We start from the raw sequence: 22,199 nt of genomic DNA on the forward strand, positions 1-22,199 counted from the left end.
GTCTGAGTCAAAGCCTGAGAACCAACACCTCCAATGTTCAAGTGTAGGTAAACATGGATATTTCAGCTCAAGCAGAGAGAAAGAAAGGGAGAATTTGCTACTGTCTCTCTTTCGATCTCTCTCTCTCTTTTGTTCTAAGCAGGCCCTTTATAAATTAGATCATTTAGATTGGTGAGGACAAGTTTCTTTACTGAGTCTACTGATTCAAATGCTAATATCCTTAGGACATACTCTCACAGACACACCCAGAAATAATGTTCTATCAGCTATTTGGGCACCTTAGTGCAGTCAAATTGTCACATAACATTCACCATCACAGAACCTATAATAGTAACTAGCACATATGCACTTCATATAAAGTAGCAAGTTGGGGTAGAAGGAAAGTGGAAAAATACAGTTACAAAAAGCCATCACTAAATATAGTCTCTCTACATTTAACGGAACATGTGATCTAAACTAGAATCATAGCTTTCTTTTCATACCATGTTCATATTTCCCTTCTTATTCCAGCATCTTCTTTACCATAATTTGACATCCCCCTGTAATTTTCTATCAAATGCCAGACATTGTATGTAAAAACAGTTAAGATTATGAATGATATCTTTCAATAAAAAGGTTGTTTTTGTTTTGTTTTTCTGTTTTCCTGGCAGGCAGGTACAATAGAAGCAGTAAATCTCAATCAGTTGGAATCTCTCAAGTTTTGTCTTGTTGGGTTCTTTATTTTTTTTTTTTATTTTGTTCAACATTTATACTGATTTTGTTGTAGGAGACTTCATGTGATAGTAGCCACAGTTCTATGACCAGAACTAAAGATGTCCCAGCTGCTCATCATATGAACCCCCCTGAGCATATGTACAAAAGCTAATGGTCAGACAATACATCTATACCAGTTTTTCTGAAACAACATGTGTGAGAGACAGTATCATAGATGCAGAAGGAATAACAGTTACTAAACTTCCCTCTCAGCCTTCACACTATGGAGTAATGCACAGAAATTGGGAGTTTGAGTATCAAACTCTAGGTAGGAGAATTTTTTAAAAGATTTTATTAAAAAAAAAAGATTTTATTTATTTATTTGAGAGAGAGATAGAAAGAGAACAAGCAGAGGGAGAGAGAGAATCCCAAGCAGACCCCCCACTGAGCAGGGAGCCAGACTGAGGGCTTGAGGCCAGCTCCAGGTGGGGCTCCGTCTTAGAACCCTGAGATCATGACCTGAGCAAAAGTCAGACATTTAACCAACTGAGAGACCCAGTCTCCCCTCCAGGTAAGAAATTCTGGGTGTTTTAGACACATGGCTAGGGAATAAGCAGCTTCTTTGCTGGCTTTATGAAGGGCTATATTTTAAGAATTTTGGTCATGATGTTATAACACAGGGAAATCTTGCTTCTTCCCTATGCTGCTGCCTGGGTATTTTCACCACAGAAACCACCAGCCCACCCCTTATGTCTGTAACCATAAGCTGTGTCAGAACCTGTCATGTGAGTCCTCACTCAGGTACACCCTCCAAATTGAATGTCTTAAGTGCTTTCCTGTAGCTAGTTACTTCGGAGACTTACAGGGGCTAAACCTGAAGCAAATCAATATTGGATGAGTTAATCTTCTCATCTCATTCTTGTCTTGATTCTAAAGTGTGGCTGATATTTATTCCATTGCAGTTGAGCGAACACTTCAACCTATGAAGGTTATAAGGCTGAATCACTGGGACAACAGCCACTGCAGGGAGAGACTCCATTACCTTCAGCATGTAGAAAATGAGAAAGTATGTCACTCTTGCTTTTACAGCAGAATAAACCTGGATAATCTGCAAATTCATAACTTCTCTTAAACTCCTCAGAGGTCTGAGGTCATGGGGCAGCCAACTAAGCTAACACTTAAGGAAAGAGACAGGGCTTGCCTACTTGGGGTAAAAAAGCAACTCATATAAACTATTATAAAAAAAATAGGGTAAAGCTTTTAACCAGTTGCTAAAGGCAGAGTGTGGGTTTATATGAGAGCATAGAACCCCTAATTGCTGCAGACACAGCGTGCAACACATCCACTTACAGACACTTTACAGACCTCACCCAATGCTGAATGTTTGAGAATGATGAAGGATTGGAGAGATGAACAGTAGTCACTGTACAAAAGACATGAAGTCCCACCTGGAAATGCCTCCCTATGGAATAAAATTCTTCCTCTCAGGCCACTAGTGGATTCATTAAGTTGGAAATGAAACAGAAACGTTTTTATATTACTGAGGAAAAGACTGAAAAGTATCCTGATAGTATTTACACTGCCTATCAGATGTGCTTTGCTAAACGGAACTCCGGTTATTCACAGTGGGTGCTTGCTTGACACACATCCTGTTTCACATCTCCATGTTTCTTCACTGTTTCTGTTACCCTTCAAATAAACAGCCTGCACTCAATTCTTCGGGTCCTATGTTGTCTTTTCCCACTTTTCCCATTTTCCCTTTCACGAGTCCTTTCTGCCCTTGAAAGGGTAGCAATCCATCTTTCCTTTGCTGCATAGTCCTCTCCTACCCTCTGTCCCTAAGGGCTCTCTGATAGGCAAAAGCAGAGGACTGAGAAAAACCCCAAACCAAGCCCCTGGAGCTCTTATCAACTTAAAAGATAAGACAAAATCTTGTGACCTAAGTAGGAATGTCAGATAAAATGCAATACCTCTAGTTAATTTTGAAACTCTGATTAAAAGTGTTTTTTTTTTTCAAAGTAAGTATGCCTCATGCAACATTTTCATTTGTTGCATTTGCAATATTTGTTATTGATCTGAAATTCAAATTTGACTGGGAATTCTATATTTTAATTTGCTAAATCTGGTTGGTCACCCTATACATAAACCTAAGGGGAGGTTGACTAGAAAAACAGGAACAAAAACTCTTCAGTGAGAAGGAAGGTTTATCCTGACCACCCACCCTGACATATGTTCTCCCTACCCCTCTGCACACATATCAGTTGACCCCTACATTACTTCATTTCATGTTTTTTCTTCATATTTATCAAGTATTTAGGTGCCCAGTTAATATTTTCCAGGTGACTGAAAGGCGTCAGGAAACTCATTGTGTTTACAGAATGGCTTGCTGCTAATACTTTGTACTCTGGCCTTCATAAGTCACAGAAAGCAGACTGAATGAAGCAAGTGCATAGCCACTGATATGTTTTCCAGGTCAGTTTGTTAGGAAAAGAAACCTCATGGCACAAACTTCTAAATCCAGGCTGTCACAGCAAGTGAAGTAAAATAGTACAAAACTGAAGCATGTGTATTTATACACTGGAATGCTTTTCCCATCTTAACTATTTTGAAGTGTACAGTTTAGGAGTGTTAAGTACAGTTACATTGTTGAGCAACCAGTCTCAAAAACTCTTTTCATGTTGCAAAACTGAACTTTATACTCCTTGAGAAACAACTTTCCCCCGCCCCTTACCTGGCTATCATCCTACTGTTGTCTCTTTGAATTGGACTAGTCTAGTACCCTCATATAAGTGGAGTCATAAAGTGTTTGTTTTTTCATTACTGGCTTATTTCACTTAGCATTATGTCCTCAAGACTCATCCATGTTGTCAGAATTTTCTGCCTTTTTAAAGATGAAGAATATTCCACTGTATGTGTAAGTCACATTTTATTAATTCACTCATCAACAGATCCTTGGGATACTTTCACCTTTTGGCTATTGTGAATAGTGCTGTTATGAGGTTTGCAAATATCTCTTAAAAATCCTGTTTTTAATTCTTTGAGAATATATACCCAGGAATAGAATTACTGGATCATGCAGTAATGCAATGCTTAATTTTTGAAGGACTACCATACTGTTTTCCATAGCATTTGCACCATTTTACATTCCCACTAATATTTAGCAGGGGGTCTACATTGTAGTAATAAATCCTTAATGCCCTAATCACCAGATTGAGTAGACAAAAATAAACATGGGTGGGAGATACACACACGTACACTCTATTATGGAAGCTCCTCCCCCCATTATCTCATCTAAATCCAATTACCAGGATGTGTGGATGGCTCAGCTGTTGAGCGTCTGCCTTTGGCTCAGGCCATGATCCCAGAGTTCCAGGATCGAATCCTGCATCGTGCTCCCTGCATGGAGCCTGCTTCTCCTTCTGCCTGTGTCTCTGTGTGTCTCTCATGAATAAATAAATAAAATATTTTTAAAAAATCCAATTGCCTATCAAAAATTTCATTTCCTAATACCATCACATTAGGAAGGTAGGGTTTCAACATATGAATTTTGTAAGTACACAGTCCATAATATATGTGTAAAGTATATATGTACATGATGTATGTTTATGTATATATGTGTATATATTTTTATTTTTATAAGTACCTTTGCAAAAGAATGTCTGTATGTATTAGGGGTGATTGTGTATTACTTTTTATGGTCTGATTGCACAAATTTCAGATGTCCTGATTTAATTAAATGACACCAACTCAAATTTTAGTTTTATAGTATACTTATGCATATTTATATTTACAGTGTATTTACTCTAATTGTATAAAGTAAAAGCTTCACTGCTAGTTTTTCAGCCTACAAGTCACGATGTGTGAAACAGATACGCATTGTGAACAATGACCAGTCATGTCATGTCCTTGTAAGTCTGTCAATGATTGATTAGTGTGCATCTGTCTTTAGTTAAGTATAAACTTATGTTACCTCTTCATCTCACAGTGATAAATTATTTGATATTTTACAAAATTTAAGCAAAAGAGGGAACTAGCTAGTCAATTATGAAAATGCAGCAAAGCAACAAAAAGCAGTATGCTGAAAGTCAAAGTCAAATAGAAAATAGAAAGACAAGTAGAAAGAAATAGATTGTCATGAACATGTTACTTCTACTTTTGGACAGATTGTAGATATGTAGTCAGAGGAATTTTGAAAGCAATATTCTACATAAACAAGGGACATGGTTGTGATGAAAAAGATGGAGATGTCCCAGAGAAATTATATCCATAAAAATTTTATATAAAAGGGATTCTCAGAGATATTTCATGACATTCCAAATGCAAAAAAATAAAATGTTGAAAGCCCATTCAAACTTAGAAGTATGAAAGTTTAAGAAAGCATAGAAAAGATACTGGCTCTATATTACACAGCAAGAAGCAAGGCTGCTCAAAGTACTCCGGTCTTTTTAATTAAAAAAATGTATTGAAGTATAGTTGATATACAATATTATACTAGTTTCAGGTGTACAATATAGTAATTTGACAATTCTACGCATTACCCAATGCTCACCACAGTAAGTGTAATTACCATGTGTCACCATACCAAGTTATTTTAATATTACTGACCATATTCCCTATGCTTTACTTTTCATCCCTGTGACTTATTGGTTTTACAAGTAGAAGTTTGTAAACTTCACCATTAGTATTCTCCATCCGCCTTTACCCTGGAACCTCAGTTTATTATTTATATTTATGAGTCTGTTTTTGTTTTAGATTCCACATATAAGTGAAATCATACGGTATTTATCTTTGTCATTCTTATTTCATTCAGAATAATACCTTCTAGGTCCATTCATGTTGTCACAAATGGCAAGATTTCATCATTTTTATGGCTAAGTAATTTTCTATTGTGTATATGCTATATCTTCATTATCCATTCATCTATCAATGGACATTTAAGTTGCTTCCATATCTTGGCTATTATAAATAAAACTGCAGTGAACATAGCTGTGCACATAACTTTTCAAATTAGTATTTTCATTCTTTGCATAAATACCCAACAATGGAATTACTGGATTGTATATTTCTATTTTTAATTTTTTGAGGATCTTCCAAACTGTTTTCCACAGTAGTTACACCAATTTACATTCCCACCAACAGTTCATGAAAGTTCCTTTTTCTCTACATTCTTATCAACATTTGTTATTTCTTGTCTGTTCAATACTAGCCATTCTGACAGGTGTAAGCTGATATCTCATTATGGTTTTGATTTGCATTTTCCTGATGATTAGTGACATTGGGCCTCTTTTCATGTGTCTCTTGGACATCTGTGTGTCTTCTTTGGCAATATCTATTCAGATTCTTTGCCCATTTAAAAATATGATTATTTAGGCTTTTTTGGTGTTAAGTTGTATGAATTCTTCATATATTTTGGTTATTAATCCTTTATCAGATATAACATTTGCAACTATCTTCTCCCATTCAGTAGGTTGTCTTTTCATTTTGTTGATGGATTCCTTTGCTGTGCAAAAGCTTTTTAGTTTGATGTAGCAAATAGTTTATATTTGCTTTGCTTCCCTTGCCTGAGAAGGCATATCTGGAAAAACGTTGGTAAGACTAATGTCCATCAAATTCTATCTATGCTTTTTTTTTTAAGATTTATTTATTTATTCATGATAGATGTAGAGAGAGAAAGAGAGAGGCATGAGACACAGGAGGACGGAGAAGCAGGCTCCACGCCAGGAGCCCGACGCGGAACTCGATCCCAGGATTCCAGGATCGCTCCCTGGGCCAAAGGCAGGCGCCAAATCGCTGAGCCACGCAGGGGATCCCCCGGGGATCCCCCTCTATCTTAGCTTTCTTTTAGGAGTTTTATGGTTTTGAGTTTTACATTTAGGTCCTTAATCCATTTGAGTATATTTTTATATATGGTGTAAGACAGTGGTACAGTTTTATTTTTAAAGTACCTTTTGTAAGTTTTCAGGCTTTTTAAAAAAATAAAAGGATTTGAATTCTCAGTGTTTCTGATGTTTTAAGTACAATGTTCTTAAAAATAGTTTTATAGTATTTTTTATCCCCTGTATGTTTTTGAGGGAGATTAACAGGGTTTTGAATATTTTTTAAAAATTTTAAGTCCAGGAACAATAATAATTTTCCCCTCTGATTATTAAAATAGTATGGCATCATTTTAGCTTCTGTGTCTTTTTTATCATCCTATTCCACTGTGCAAAGGGAGGACTACCTGTATATGAAACAAACTTTCATTCAAATACTATGAAAATATGTAAAAACATGTTTCTTTATATCAAATTTTCCTAAGCAGTCCACAGGTAAACTTAGAACTTAAAAATTAAGAAGAATAGAAAAAAAAATGTATTTTAAAAAGTCGGGAGAAAAGTCACCTTGTGGTTCTGGCAAACATGCACAGGTTACAATATGTTGTAAAACTTTATTTGTGATTTTTAGGGAGACTATATAAAGGCACCCCAAATGAGGAGTATGGGACTCTTCCTGTTCAGGAGAGTTAGCAGGTGGGAGGTAAGGAGCTAATCAGAGACTGAATTCTCAGAGTCCTCTCGGCGGTCCAGCCAATCCCAGGCTGTTGAGCCCACGCCCCCGGTAAAAGGGTAGCAGTTGGTGCTTGCCTGCAAGCCGTTACTGTTCCAGCCTCCTAGCCCAACAGCCTTTTCCATGAGCCTTGGAGATGGAAGGCGAAGCGATTGAAAATACGGATGGGGTGGAGGTTGTGGAGCAGGAGGTCAAGAGGCCAGGTAAGGGGGGCCACAGATCTTGCCCTCGGGTATAAGAACTGAGCCTCCCGTGATTATCCTAGCTTCTTTTCTTGATTCTCAGCTTGTGTTCTTTGATTGTTCATAATCTGGCCTTTAAATAAAAAGGGCCATCATTTCATTAATGAAAAAAAAGACTTCAAAGAAATGGTGGATCCACCCCTCTCCACCTGATTTTTCCCCCTTGGAAGAGGCAGCAATAAAAAATACCAGGATGAAGTTTGGTTTTCTGTTCTGGATCCAAGGCAAGAAGATTGAGTAAGTAAAGTAGTTATCAGAAATGGCTCTAAAAAGTGGAGCCAAAGCACTTTTGAGACTTGCTGCTGAGAAGTTAGCTCTGAAAACCCTTTCTCACTCTTCTGATATTAATTGCTGTATTGTGAAGAGTAGCACATATAGAAGATAGAGAAAAAGGTAAATTTTACTTGAGTTTTCTGTTTCCTTGCTTGTTGCTTTTCTATAGAATATAAACAATGACATGAATCTTCCTTAGGTATAATAACGAAGAAAATGCTAGTCATGTCAAGTATGATATGTGGAGGCATTGTTTTTCTTCTTTGGGCAATGTTAGGATTTCCTAGAAAATGTAAGTAAACAATTTCTGCTAAAAATATGTAAACTGTATTATCATTGCTTCAGTCTGATACCACTGACTAGCCTCTTCTTCCCTAACATTGAACAATTGGAATCAGAAAGCATTCTCCCAGCCAGAGCATCTAATTGCTTTTCTAACCTAGTCATCTGCTTTGCCTTCTATAAAGATTATTCTTTTCTTAAGCGTATTTATCTATTTATTAAAGTCATCTCTACACCCCAATGTGGGGCTCCAATTTCCAACCCTCAGATGAAGAGTCACATACTCTACCAGATGCCCTATAGAAAGATTACTCTGTTAATATCTATTGAACTTTAGGCATAGTACCAGGAAATGATGCCACCGAAATTTAAAAAAAAAAAATGAGGAGGGATTTTGGACTGAAAGGAATTAATCTTTGATGGAAGAAACAAGCATGTAAGCAAATACTAACAATAAAATAATTGCTAAATAGAAGAATGTTCAATATGAAGAAGAAGAGGAGATTATAAGTCTGCTTTTGGTAGTCAAGCAAGACTTTGGGAAGAAAAAGGTATTTGTCCTGAACCTTAAAGTCAAGCAGGCATTTATGAGAGAATGCCTTAGATGAGAGAAAGAACATGAGTGTCAGAATCCTATCAAGTGTAAATGTGATAGAGTTCAAAAGAAGTGGGTGAGGATTAGCAGTTGTATCACCTTTCCCTTACAGCATTAATTATCTTATGTCCATAGATAATTAGTTTATACTTTCTTCTTTTTTTCCAGACCTTTAATGGCTCTTTCTTCATCTTCACTCTCAAGTCTATATTTTTGCTTTCCATTTTACCTCATAAATTATAATAATTATAGAAATTATAAGAAAACTTCCCAATTCTCTCATGACCATGACTACTTTCTTACCTTTATCCCTACCCATATACTCTGTCTAGAATCTTGGTACTGTAGAGTGAGCATTCATGTTCTACACTAGTTTCTATAGCTTCTCACCCAATCAGCTATATGACTATAATATTCCTCTCTCTCTCTCCTACATTATAGCTTTTTCACCCATACCTGCAACATCCCCATCAGCAATGGGGATACATTATGGTGACATCTTTCTCTCCTACCTTAAAAAAATTCATTAGTCTTCACTCTTTAGCTACCAATTTCTTTCTTTTTCCTTCGTTACAGCAACACCCTTGAAAAAAATTTTTGCTAAGTTGTTCTGTCTTCCCGTTTTCTGTTAAATTTACTCTGGTCAGGCTCCACTTCCTTTTTCTTCTGCTGAATTTGTCTTTCAAGCTCATTGGCAACTTCTGCATTGCTAAATACATTCGATTCTCAGTTTTCCTCTTATTTGACTTCTTTGCAGCATCCAGCAGTCTCTCCTCCTGGAAATAATTTATTCATTTGTCTTCCAAGACACCATTCTCCCATGGTTTGCTTTCTTCCTAACTTATTGCTTCTCCAAGTTTTCATTTGCTTATTCTTTCATTTATCCCTGACATCTTAATTTTGGGGTGCCCTGGGGCTCAGTCTCTGAACAGATCCCTTCTTTATCTACACTTGCACCTTTGGCAATCTGAACCATACTATACTTACAACTTAGTCACATAAATTCTGATGACCTCCAAATACATATCTCCAATCTGGGTCTCTTCTCTGGATTCCAAATTTTTAAATCCACCGAGTGGACTGTCTAATAAACTTCTCACTTAACATTGTCCCAGCTAAAATCTTAGTCTGTCTCTCTCTCACACAACCCCTTCTATCTGTGATCTTCCTTATTTCAAAAAATAGCAACTTTGTCTTTCTAATTTTTAAACAAACCTTATAGTTGTATTTGACTCTTTTTTTTCCTCCCTCCCATATTCCCCCAAATAATCAGCAAATTCTTCCTGGTCTTTCAAAATATAATAGAATTTGTGTACTTTTCACTACTTCTGCTATCATCTTGTACCTAGCCAACATCTTCTTTTCTAAATGTTCTTCCTTCTTCTGCCCTTTACCTCTTATAGCAAAGTTGTCCCATGAAAAAATGTGAGCCACAAATGTAATTTATATTTTAGAAGCTGCACTGAAAAAGTAAAACGCAAATGAAATAGTTTTCATTGCATTTTTCATTTAACCCAGTGTGAAAAGTAAAATAAAATGGAATCTTTTATGTCAAGGTGTTTTAAAATGTATCCAGGAGGTCATTAAGAAGGTGGGCCTTTACATATGTCCTCCTGAACTTTTGAGCTGGGCCTAACCCCAAATATTCCAAGGACTCTGCAAAAACTCCTGCAACTTGCTACAGTTACAGACTTCTGCTCATTGAAAGCTTTAGCCACCAATTATGCTTAGCCAAGAGTAGTTTTCTGCTACCAGCACCAATTAAAATTCTTTGTAAACAATATATACAAACATTCCTTTTTTTGTCTTTAAAATCCCCTGACTTTTGCTCCCTAGTCGGATGCTATTTGGATTGCTACTCAAATCTATATACCCTGAATCGCAATTCTTTGCTTTAAAAAAATGTTTTTGCTTAATTATTGCCTCCTGACAATTTTAGGTTAACATTTTACCATGTATCAATGATATTTTTAAAAATTTTGCACTTTTAAAAAAGTTTTTGATATTAAGTGTGTATTTTATACTTACAGGACATTTAGAGTTGGATTAGTCATATTTCAAATGATCAATGGCCGTGTGTCGCTAGTGGCTAAATTACTAGACAGTACACTTCTAGAATATGTTTTAAACAAATTTTCAAAACCAAATCAGACATGCTTAAAATACTGCAATAGTTTTTCATTCCTTGGCATAATGCCAAAATCTTGCCAGCAGTCCACAAGACTGTTGGATTCACTCACCCAATTACCTTTGTGATTTTATCCCCTATTACTTTTCCCTTCACTCAGTCTTCTTCAGTCATACAAGCATCTTCACAATTTTGAGAAAAGCCAGGCATTTCACCTTGGCCTTTGTACAGTTTCTTCTCTTTGCTGGGGATGATCTTCCCCTATACATGCATATCCCTCGTTAGCCTACCTTCTTCAAGTGTTTAGTAAAATTACTCTCTGGTTAAATCCTATCCTGACGACTGCATTAAAATTGCAATTCTTTCCACCAGTAATCCTAACCTCCTTTACTCTAATATATTTTATAGCAAACTATATAATTTAGTAGATATGTGAGTCCCATAAAAGCAAGGATTTTTTGTATGTTATGTACACTGTTGTATTCCTAGACATACAGAAATATCTGGTACATGATAGAAGCTCAACTGGTAGTTGATGAATGAATGAATTAGTGAATGAATGACAAAACTTGAGTTTTCTGGTAACCCAGGTTCTGAACCAAGCACTTGAGTTTTGTACTATATTAGCTATTTATTTAAACTTGAAACTTTAAAATTATTTTGAACTTACAGGTAATTTTGGTGACCCGATTTTTCCACTTGGCTTTAATACCAGGGCTCATATGAATTGTCCTACACCGCTGGCTTCTTGTCTTGTTTGAAAATTCTCTTATTCATAGGCTTGACTATGAAGCAGTAATTTATTTCAACTGTGAAGAGGTGTCCTTTTGGTGAGCCTTGTTTTTCTCAGGGCTATACCTTACCAAGTAACTTCATCTAACTAGTTGCATGCAATAAGTTGGAAAATAAAAAGTGGATAGTAGAAAGGTAGTAAAATTCCAAATATTTTTCCTTGCATTGTTTTGTGTTTAAAAACAAAGCAACAACCTTAACTTCTGAGGGAAAGCTATTCTTTTTTTGGGGGGCGGGGGGGGAAGCTGTTCTTGAAAGACAATCTAGTCTCAATTAAGCCAGCAATAGGAAGCCAGTCCTCTAATGTTACGTGTATAGACAATTGGTTTATGTACATTGAGACATGTCCCAGGCACTTCAGCAAATTATAGGAAAAGAAATAAATGAATAGAGAAAATCCCAGTATTATAAATAAATGGGCAGAAACTGGCTAGAGATGATTGAGTTTCTTTGTTTGTTTGTCCACTATTGCTATCTTAAATAATGCATACACCTGCATTCTTCAATGCTGATTTCTTTCATGCTATGTTCTTGATCTTTTCTTCTTCTGAGTTGACTTTTGAAGTTAAATAATTTAAATTGAATATCGAAGTAAAATATATTTCCTCAATCTGAAATATATCTTTTATTCTGAGGGTTAAGACTCATCCTTTCTCTTACACTTTCTTCATTTTTTTCCACCACTGTGTTAATTTTAGTTAAAAATCCAAAGATATTTGAAGACAATACATGCTCTGAGGATGAAACTATATGTCCAAAAGGCTGGAACCAAATCCGCAATAATTGCTTCTTTCAATCTGAATATGAAAAAACTTGGATAGATGGCCAAGCAAACTGCATAGCCTATCGTGGATCTCTGGCCATATTCAACTCCAAGAATGAAGTGGTTAGATTTCTCCTTTGCAATATAAATCTCATTTAATTTATTAAGTAGCTATTCTATGACAGGTATACTTCAAGGGTGTGATCTATCAGTCAACAAAACAAAGATTTTGCCTTTATGAAGCTTGCATCCCAAAGGAAGAGACAGGGAATGAAAAATAATCATAATAAATGTATGTAAATTACATAGTACATGAGAAGTTAGTAAATTTTGATATATGTATATATGCATATTTATATACATAAATAAAATATATGTATGATATAGAGATACATAAGTGATATTGAGTCTCTAAGTGGGTAGGCTGCAAGCTAGATAATCTTTTCTCATTGAGATAATGATACTAAGCAAAACTGTAAAGTGGAAAAGAGAGTTAGTCTGAGGAATGAATATCTGGGGGATAAGCTTCCCAGGAAGAAGAAACATGTAGAAGATGGACCGTAAGGTAGGTATATGCCTGGAATATTTAAGGAATAGAAAAAATAAAAACCAGCCAATGTGCCTAGAGTGTGAGAGCAAGTGAGGGATGCAGATGGTTAGGGTTTTGGAGGCTATAGTAAATACTTTGGTTTTCCTTTAAGTAAAATAGGGAGATATTGCAGAACATAAAAGTGTAACATGATCTGAGATAAATTTTAAAGGAATCATTTTCTTTACTGTGATGGGTTAGTGAGTGGTAAATATGAAAGCAGAGTGCCATGGTAGAAGGCTGTTGCAATAACCCTAGCAAGAGAATAATGGGCCCAAAGAAGGGCCATAGCACTGGAGGTAGTGAGAATGAGAAAACTAGGAGACATCCACTATAGTACCCTGTGTTTCATAAAAGGAATCTTTGATGCCTTACCTGGGACCTTCTTCATATTGGATTGGACTAAAGAAGCTAAATGCAAGCACACCCTGGATGTGGGCAAATGAAGATGCATTCAACAATTGGTAAGCCTTAATAACATTTATTATTAAATGTGTTAAGCATGGTACAGATTCTAAGTCTATAATCAGCTACCTCTATAGTTTCCTCCACATTATCTCCCAAAAAGACTGTCAATATATAGATGCCCAAGAGAACCTTCAGACAAATATATAGCCCTTATGAGGGTTTGGCATCAAATATAAACATCTCCTTTTATATGGTATGTTGGACTGTATATACTACATGTGTACCACAGGTGTTCTTTTTATCCAAGACTAAACAAAAACTAGTTTGATCCTTGCCTCTTTCCACTTGAGGACTTGCTTCTGTTTGTTTGTTTGCTGTTGCTGTGGACTACCATTGATAGGGGAGTCCGAGAGAGTATATTCAAGCCTACACTTTCCACACTGAAAGTGTGTCCTGAAAATGGTGTCCTGAAATGGAAGAGGTTGAGTGTGAAAGACAAAACATATGCTCTAGATGGCCTTCATTTAACATTTTCAAACTTTTCTATGTTCCTTAGCTTGGAGAACTTAATTATACTTCTTGCCTCCATTTTTGTTTTTAAAACATGTAACTTTTTCAACTTCAGAGAGAAGAAGGCAAAATAAAGAATATTGAGGTCCCATGGAGGGAACCTCTAGCTGCAATTTATTTAGCACCTACTATAAACAGGAACTGTACTAGTTTTGTGGCATTTTGTGCTACATACTATATGAAGCATATGACATGATAAATAGCAGGATTTTCTAATAATAGAGAAATTTCTGTTATCATTGTTTGAGGTGAAAATACACACACAATGATTTGAGGATAATAATATAGCCAACTTTGAAAAATATAAGAAAAAGTATGACATAAATTGAACTTTCAGCCTACCAAACTTAATACTCATAGTATTTTCTAGAGAGAAAATATTGGCAGTTTAATATGATTATTATATATTATATACAGTCCCACTTAAAAAAAGATGAGGAAGAAGTAAAAACTAGAAGTTGGGTAAAGATGGTATATTAGTTGTCGTGGCAACTGCAACAAATATTGTAGACTAGACAGTGTACACAAGAGTTCTAGAAACTAGAAATCCCAGATCAGGGTTTCAGGTGGGTTTATTTCTTCTGAGGCCTCTCTCCTTGTCTTGTAGATAGTCATCTTCTCCCTCTGTGCCTTCACATGGTCCTCCCTCTTTGTACATGCCTATTTCATCCAAATTTCTTTTTATGAGGACACCAGTAATGTTGGATTAGAGCTCTAGAGATCTCATTTTAACTTAATCACCTCCCTAAACACTTCATCTCTTAATATGATTGAGCTACTAGGGGTTAGGTCATATGAATTTGGAAAGGACATAATTAAGCCCATAAAAATTGGCACTAGGATATGCCTAGGCACAGAAATAGACATATATTTTGGAAATAAACAGGATAAAAGTTTGAAGGTACCCTAAAAGAAAAGTGTACACCAGTGAGTGATACAAAGTTCACCAGAAAATGAAGTTGCTAAAAGCATTTTAATTGCCATAGAACTAGAAATCCATCATAACTCAACATTCTTTTTCTTTTCCTCATTTTGAATTTTCAATTGCATATGTTTCATATGACCTAAAATAGAAATTTAGAAAATATTTTCTAGATATTTTATGATTATTTACATTTTTCATAGTCCATCAAGTAAAGAAAACATATTTCAGTATTACTATGCTACTGGTTTCATAAAATGGATAATTGAACATCTACTTCAGCCTTAAGATAGATCAGTTTTTAAATATGTGCAGGAGGAAGAGGAGTCAATAAAAATATCAGTTATACTTTCCCTGTATATGATCTTTAAATGGCTAAATATATTTATTTTTATTCTTATGTACAAAAGGAAGAATCTAATCCTTCACAAAGTGATTTGCAATGTTTACTACATTGTAAAACCATATTAAGTTCCAGAATTCTTTGTTGTTATGGCAGCGAAGTTCCTTGGTGTTTGTTTTTTCCCCCACCATCTTCCTGAGGTGATGAAGAGGAGACAAGCAGTTCATTGCACTCTCTCTACTCTTTTTTCATTGCATATTTTGAAACATGATCACCAAAGTTACATATTTTAGGCTGTGCTTAGTTATGTTTCATGAGGTTCAGTAAATAATTAATCTTCTTATTTTGTTCCAGGTTCAAAATTGAAGGAAATGGAACGTGTGCCTTCATGTTTAAGAAGGGCATAAGCAGTACCAGCTGTGATGATGCAATAAAATATATATGCAGCAGAGAAGCCCTTTGTCTTTAGATAAAGGGTCCCCCATAATAAAATAATTAAAGAAAAATGATCTTTTATGCATTATAAATTCATATGGATATATTTTCCTTCCCATTAAACATATGTTTTAAGTTGCTTGATGAAATTTTAGATGACCTTTATCTTCATTGAAATAACTTAGATCTGAGAAGTCAAGAAGCTAAACTGAATTTTTACATGATATTGCTAAACCACATTAGTCGATGCGTCGAAGCCTAAGGGTGTAATGGTGGTCTTTGTTCATGACTGACTTAACAGCATGCTTCAGTGAAACAGATTGTAGGGTAAAGAGAAACGAGTGCAAGATTCCCCTACTTATCTGAAATTCAATTAAATATGCCTACAAAAGATAAGAGATAAGGCATGAAGTGAGCGCTGGGTGTTCCATTCAACCTTCAGTGGTATGTAGCTCATTTAGAACTCAGAAAGAAGGCCATGGGAGAAGTAATCAGAGATTAATTAGGATTTCTTTGCATCACTGTCAGAGACCAAATCCCCTGAAAATAAATTTATACAATTTTTTACGGTTTCCTAGATTTTTATTCAAGCCACTGAGCTGAAGAATTGTATTACATGGATTTGTTCTTGCTGAAACCACTGAAGGAATTGGGTTTTGGGATATGTCATGGTGAGCAAAACATGAATATTTAAAGAGTAGAATGTGAGGAAAAAGCCCTGGAGACTTGAAGAAATCATGGAGATTTCTCTGGTCTTTCACAGATCAGGAATCTAAGGGACCAAAAGTGAAGATCAACATCTAGTTTTCATTAAAAATTTGTGCACATTTTAATATTTAAATGTATATTTTCTTTTACATTTGTAAGCATAACAGGTAATTATGTTTTGAGAATATTTCATATCAATTTTTCTTAAATAATAAGCAAATGAAAGATTATTTTAGGCTTTGCTAAACTATTTGATTGCCTCTGTCAGGCTTGGGAGGAAAGAGTAATTGCAATACAAAATGTGAGGTGCTTTAATATATGTGTATGCATAATTGTAAGAGAGCATGTAAGGGGAGAAAAGTTCAAGGTCACTGGATGCTTCCCAGCCCTTTCTGTGCCCAGCATACTTTGTCATTAATAGCCTTCCAAAGAAAATGAGGAATTTATGTGTTCCTACAAGACCAATAAAGAATATCCAATGAAGAGAGTTCATGTAACTTTCCAGAAGTCCAAGAAGCAAATTCTGGACCCAAGATTAGAATCAGGTCTTTCTGATTCCAAAAGTAGCTCTTTCCAAATGTCCACAAGGCATGGACCAACTATCCTAATATGATTAAGTAAAACTTAGTGGATGTTCAGTAGTGTCTGTATATAAGCTTCTCAATTTTGCAGAAATAAACAGGGAGCTGACTCTGCACAGAACACTGAGACATGCACAGAATTTGATTGTCATAAATTTGTATAACAAATCCATAGAGAAATGCTGATTCTTACCATTAAGGTGGATCAGTAACCTAACCAATGAATGACTTAAAATGATTTAAAAATAACTGAAAATGATTTAAAAGCATAATACATCTTCATACACAGAATCTTCAAAGAATATACAGTTCTATTTTAGTTTGCATGTATGCTATAAAATCCATAAGTAGATTTTAAAGTGATAGATGTATCAGAACATGTGTGTATGTGTATGTGTGGGCGTGTGTGGGTGTGAGTGGGCAGATGGATCGATAGATAATAGATGATAGATAGAGAGATAGATAGATAGATAATAGAAGATAGAGACTTGACATAAATGCCAGGTGTCATCATTCTAAGTATTCTCCATGTAGTACTTCATTCAATCATTGTAACATTCCTACGGGTAAGTATACTTTTGTTCTCAATTTTGTAGAAGAAAGAACTGAGCAACAGAGTTTAAGCAGCTTTCTCAAGGTCACATTAATAATGAACTGTCTTTGAACCTATATAGACTGAATAATGTGTGTGTGTAATTACTAGGAAATATTTGATTTTCTATAAAAATAAGGAATGAGATAAAGGAGTGCCATAATAAAATAAATATGATTTTCCATGTGTCTTACTAAATATGCTACATGGAATATTTTTATTTTTTGAGGACAAAAATATTTTGTCAATTTCATGATACTTTTATGTGTATACACTTAAGGATGAGTCAATTTTCCATTTTTATCTTAATGAGCCTGTTTACTTTTATCTCTCATCTGAACTGGTGTGACTGTTTACTCACACTGCTTCTCCTTGGATTAAATGAGTAAATTGATTGCCAACTGTTTCACTATTGTTAGACATAGAAACCTTCTCAGTTTTTTGTGATAGATGTATACAAGTCACCTTCTAGTTCTCTCGTGTTGATCTCGTCAATCACCACACTTGCTATGATCACTCCAGAGCGGCATGTTGCATGGCATGATAACTAGATATACAGGACAAGTAAGTTTCCTTGAGTGAGGGAGAATGAAGGGAAAAGAAAAAACCCAAGATACAGGACAGCCTAAAAATGCTGACCTCTTATAGAGGAAAACTACTAAAGTTTATGAGGCAGAGGGAGCATTTCTGTAAAGTAATGCAAAATTTGGGAGAACGTATGGAATTTTATCTCTCTGAGAGAAAGCTTGCAAATATGAAGATATCTGGGGTGAATTTTATAGTGTGTGTATTATATCACAATACAAAGGTTTTTTTAAATGTACTTTTACAACAAAGAGAAGTTACTTACCACAGTTTTGCCCAATCCTGTAAACAAGATTGCTTTCCCTGTCTCGGCCTGCACAGACCAAGGATAGACAGAAATAGCTAATGTCTTGCTACGATGAGTGAAGATGTTTCCAAATGTTCGTACTTGGGTCAGCTTGACTTTCAGAATCATTAGGTATCCTTTGTCTTTTGCTGATATTATAGGAAATCATCATCTTAATATTATAGAAAATAGAAAATCTGGAAAGTGGCTTGAAGATATGTAATGAGGCTGAAGAGGGCATTTGAAGAAGTGTAAATATTAACTGAGTGTAGCAGAAATTTCTATACCAGAATATTCTTAGTGATAATATCTCTGTTTTACAAGGCACTCCATTTTAATTTTGAGAAATTTTGATTAGAAAGATCTTTATTTAATAAATATATGTAATCCCACTGATTATTTACTTAAAAGTGGTTCAAATGCTAAATTATATTTTCTACCACAATAAAATAAATTCAGTCTTTCTTTTCAGCATAGCTTTTGAATACTCATCACATATGCTCAGGAGGGCTGAGTGGTTTTTTGGCTCTAGGACATGTAATAATTGTCCAAAGACCAGATGCAAGAAAGCAAAAACAAAAAGCAAAAACTGTCCCCAAATGCATTTTCTTTTTTGTATCCTTGCACTGCTTTATCTCCCAAATGCAAATCTTGAGCCTTACCACTCACCGTTTATGCACACTTATGCACACACACTCACACTTGCATGCACATAGAGTAGCCTTAGAACTCCAAAGGAGTTTCTAGCAGTCCTTTGCATTAATTTCTCAAATCTATGTGCTTTTTCCTCACTTCTGTACTTTTCTCTGGGGTTTTTGTTTTTAAGGGTGGAAGCAGATATCTGTGGAATGCTGTTTTCTCATACACCTAGACACTTGTTCAAGTATGAATTGTTATCTAATTTTTCATATCAGATAGAATTTGTATCCTCATGCCACTGAATAGGTCTCTTTGGTATCATTGAAAAATAACAAAACAATAAATTTGTGTTTAAAAAGTTCAGAACTGGGATCCCTGGGTGGCGCAGCGGTTTGGCGCCTGCCTTTGGCCCAGGGCGTGATCCTGGAGACCCAGGATCGAATCCCACATGGGGCTCCCGGTGCATGGAGCCTGCTTCTCCTTCTGCCTGTGTCTCTGCCTCTCTCTCTCTCTCTCTCTCTCTGTGACTATCATAAAAAAAAAAAAAAAAAGTTCAGAACTATGGTATATAAAGGAGCCCCAGAAAGTGTAAGAAGTGTAAGAGTATGTGAAGTGTAAGAGGATGGACATACTCTTAGCAGTAGCAGAAGAAAAAATACATAACTGAAGAAAAATATGAGCCTAAAATTTGAAAAAGCATATGCAGTGCTGAGCAAAAATGATTAAAAGGATTTTTTTATAATTTAATAATAGATACTAAATTTCAAAACATCAATAATAAAGGGAAAGTCTTGAAGCCCTCAAAGAGTAGGAAAACACACAAATCAAATGAACTCCAAGATAATGAAAATCTTTCTCTGGATGGTAGATCTCTCATCAGCAGCTGCATAAAGAGGATAGAGAAACTCCTTCACATTCATAAAAGAGAAAATGTTTAAATTCAGTTTTTAAATTTAGTCTATCAGTTGTTGGAGAAAATTTTCAGATGTAAAACTTTAAAATAATTGCTACTCATAGACCCTCTCTAAATGTATTCACAGAAAATAGAATCAAAAATACAGAAAGAAGTGGTATACAAGAACACACAGAAGGCAAAAGGACAAAAAAGTACTAAGTACAAAAGTGGTTTTTATAAGATTGCAATGACGTCAGATGGAAATATTAATCTCTCTGAACATAATTTCTGCATTTATAAAATGAAGATAATCAGTCCTGTCTTATAAATGTTGTTATGAGACAGATATTTTGTGAAGAATGTTGAGTTCATTGACAGATGAGTATTAAGTGCTTAGTAAAGAGTAATTATGCATATATATACACACACTGATGCATATTTGGGTGTGCATAAAGATGGACAAAGCAGTAAGTCAAAATCCTAGGCCTCTGCCCTACTCTCTTCAGGTCCTTAATTTCTAGTTCATGATCTTTTTTTTTTTTTTTTTAATTTTTATTTATTTATGATAGTCACAGAGAGAGAGAGAGAGAGAGGCAGAGACACAGGCAGAGGGAGAAGCAGGCTCCATGCACCAGGAGCCCGACGTGGGATTCGATCCAGGGTCTCCAGGATCGCGCCCTGGGCCAAAGGCAGGCGCCAAACCGCTGCGCCACCCAGGGATCCCATAGTTCATGATCTTTAACATTGATTTTGCACATAATAGAAGGATGCTTTCCCAAGTGGCTTGTGAGGCTAGCCAAAGGACTCTTAATATGTGATTGGATAGACTCTGGATTCAGAGAAAACATATATTAAAATCACAAAATACCAACTGAATTAACAGCTGAAGGTTTTGTTTTCCTTCATTCCTGCATGATATATCTGCAGTCTAGTGTTCGCATGGTCTTCCAGTAAGCTCATCAGAATCCTTCATATCTGGGATGCCTGGGTGGCTCAGGGGTTGAGCACCTACCTTCGGCCCAGGGCATGATCCTGAAGTCCCAGGATTGAGTCCCACATTGGGCTCCCTGCATGGAGGCTGCTTCTCCCTCTGCCTATGTCTCAGTCTCTCTTGTGTACCTCTCATGAATAAATAAAATAGTAAAAAAAAAAAAGATTCTTTCATATCTTATCTCTTTCCATTGTGCAAGGATGGGAATTTTCTTCATCTTTATGCTCTTTGAACAGTTGGATCTGTTAATGTATGAGCCTGATTGATTTACTTGGCCAAAGGTATTTTATTCCTTTTTAAAACACTAATGACCAACTATCTAAAATTCAGAATAATTTTTTAAAATTCTGTCAGTGTTTGCTTCCTATATCTTGGATATCTTAAATTTGGTGTGAATACATTTATAATTGTTTAGAAAGCCTGAATTTTAAAATATATCCCTGCAGGCTGGCCAGGCAGCTTATTACATTAATTCCTACACTTGCTCTCTTCACGAACCGTATGGATTTTGATTGTCACCAAAAAAGATTGCCTTTCCTAGTGTTGTTTTTTCATAGGTTTTAAGGTTGAATTCTTGACCAGAGAAAACTTTCTGTGAGGCAGAAACAGAAAGGCATTGCCAATAGTAGTCTGTTCTGCTTATAACTCACAAGACATGATGTCTCCTTAAATTAAAAACTTGGCCTTCGAGAAACCTGGGTGGCTCAGTGGTTGAGCGGGTGCCTTTGGCTCAGGACATGGTCTCAGTCCCAGAAGGAGTCCCACATCAGGCTCCCTGTGGGGAGCCTGCTTCTCTCTCTGCCTGTGTTTCTGCCTCTCTCTGTGTATCTCTCATGAATAAATAAATAAAATCTTAAAAAAAAAAAAAACTTGGCCTTGAGTCATAACACTATGTGAGAGGGCCACAGTGCCTGGAGAACATGTAAAATAGTTGGGTACCTAAGTAATTACTCTAAAATACAAGAATTCCCAAATAAATAAAATATAATAATTCCCAGGATATTCCAGGAAGCCAAATCTTTCAATGAGTTATTCTGAGAATTCAAACATAACAAAAAAATGCCTAACAAAATTAGGAAAACCAAGTGGATATGTTAAGGAAATATATTTGAAATAAAGGACATTTTGTAGAGTTAATTAGTAAGACAGATGCTATTATGAATGAATTAGTCTAAAACCCAGTAGAAAAGCAAACAAGATGGAAAATAAAAAGAAAAGCTGAGAGATACGAAAAAATGTAGGCAGAAATGCCAAATTCTGGAAATAAGAATTTGAGATAGAGATGGAGAGATAATATGACACATACATACATACATAAATACACACACACATGTATGTTCA

General features: G+C 35.6%; 1 protein-coding gene across 3 annotated transcripts; it reads left to right on the plus strand.

Moving 5' to 3' along the window:
• Positions 1–7,281: 7,281 nt before the first annotated feature.
• LOC140617518 (C-type lectin domain family 2 member F-like) lies at positions 7,282–15,655 on the plus strand. Of its 3 annotated transcripts, none has more exons than XM_072799080.1 (5): positions 7,282–7,442; positions 7,954–8,046; positions 12,250–12,437; positions 13,261–13,367; positions 15,501–15,655. In XM_072799080.1, exons 1-5 carry the CDS (start codon positions 7,376–7,378, stop codon positions 15,613–15,615), a joined length of 570 nt encoding a protein of 189 aa, XP_072655181.1. In that variant the 5' UTR covers positions 7,282–7,375; the 3' UTR covers positions 15,616–15,655. The 3 variants fall into 3 exon arrangements, with proteins under 3 accessions (XP_072655181.1, XP_072655183.1, XP_072655182.1); XM_072799081.1 differs by lacking the exon at positions 7,282–7,442 and adding an exon at positions 7,739–7,874; XM_072799082.1 differs by lacking the exon at positions 7,954–8,046 and having other exon boundaries at positions 7,284–7,442.
• Positions 15,656–22,199: the final 6,544 nt, after the last annotated feature.

Source organism: Canis lupus, chromosome 25 (assembly GCF_048164855.1).
Source record: "Canis lupus baileyi chromosome 25, mCanLup2.hap1, whole genome shotgun sequence".
NCBI classification, from domain to species: domain Eukaryota; kingdom Metazoa; phylum Chordata; class Mammalia; order Carnivora; family Canidae; genus Canis; species Canis lupus.

Excerpts from the sequence above, each read along its gene's own strand:
- LOC140617518 (XM_072799080.1), top strand. The coding sequence starts at position 7,376 with ATGGAAGGCGAAGCGATTGAAAATACGGATGGGGTGGAGGTTGTGGAG. Across the intron at positions 7,443-7,953 it reads GCAGGAGGTCAAGAGGCCAG|GTATAATAACGAAGAAAATG; the intron begins GTAAGGGGGGCC and ends AATCTTCCTTAG. Across the intron at positions 8,047-12,249 it reads GTTAGGATTTCCTAGAAAAT|TTAAAAATCCAAAGATATTT; the intron begins GTAAGTAAACAA and ends TGTTAATTTTAG.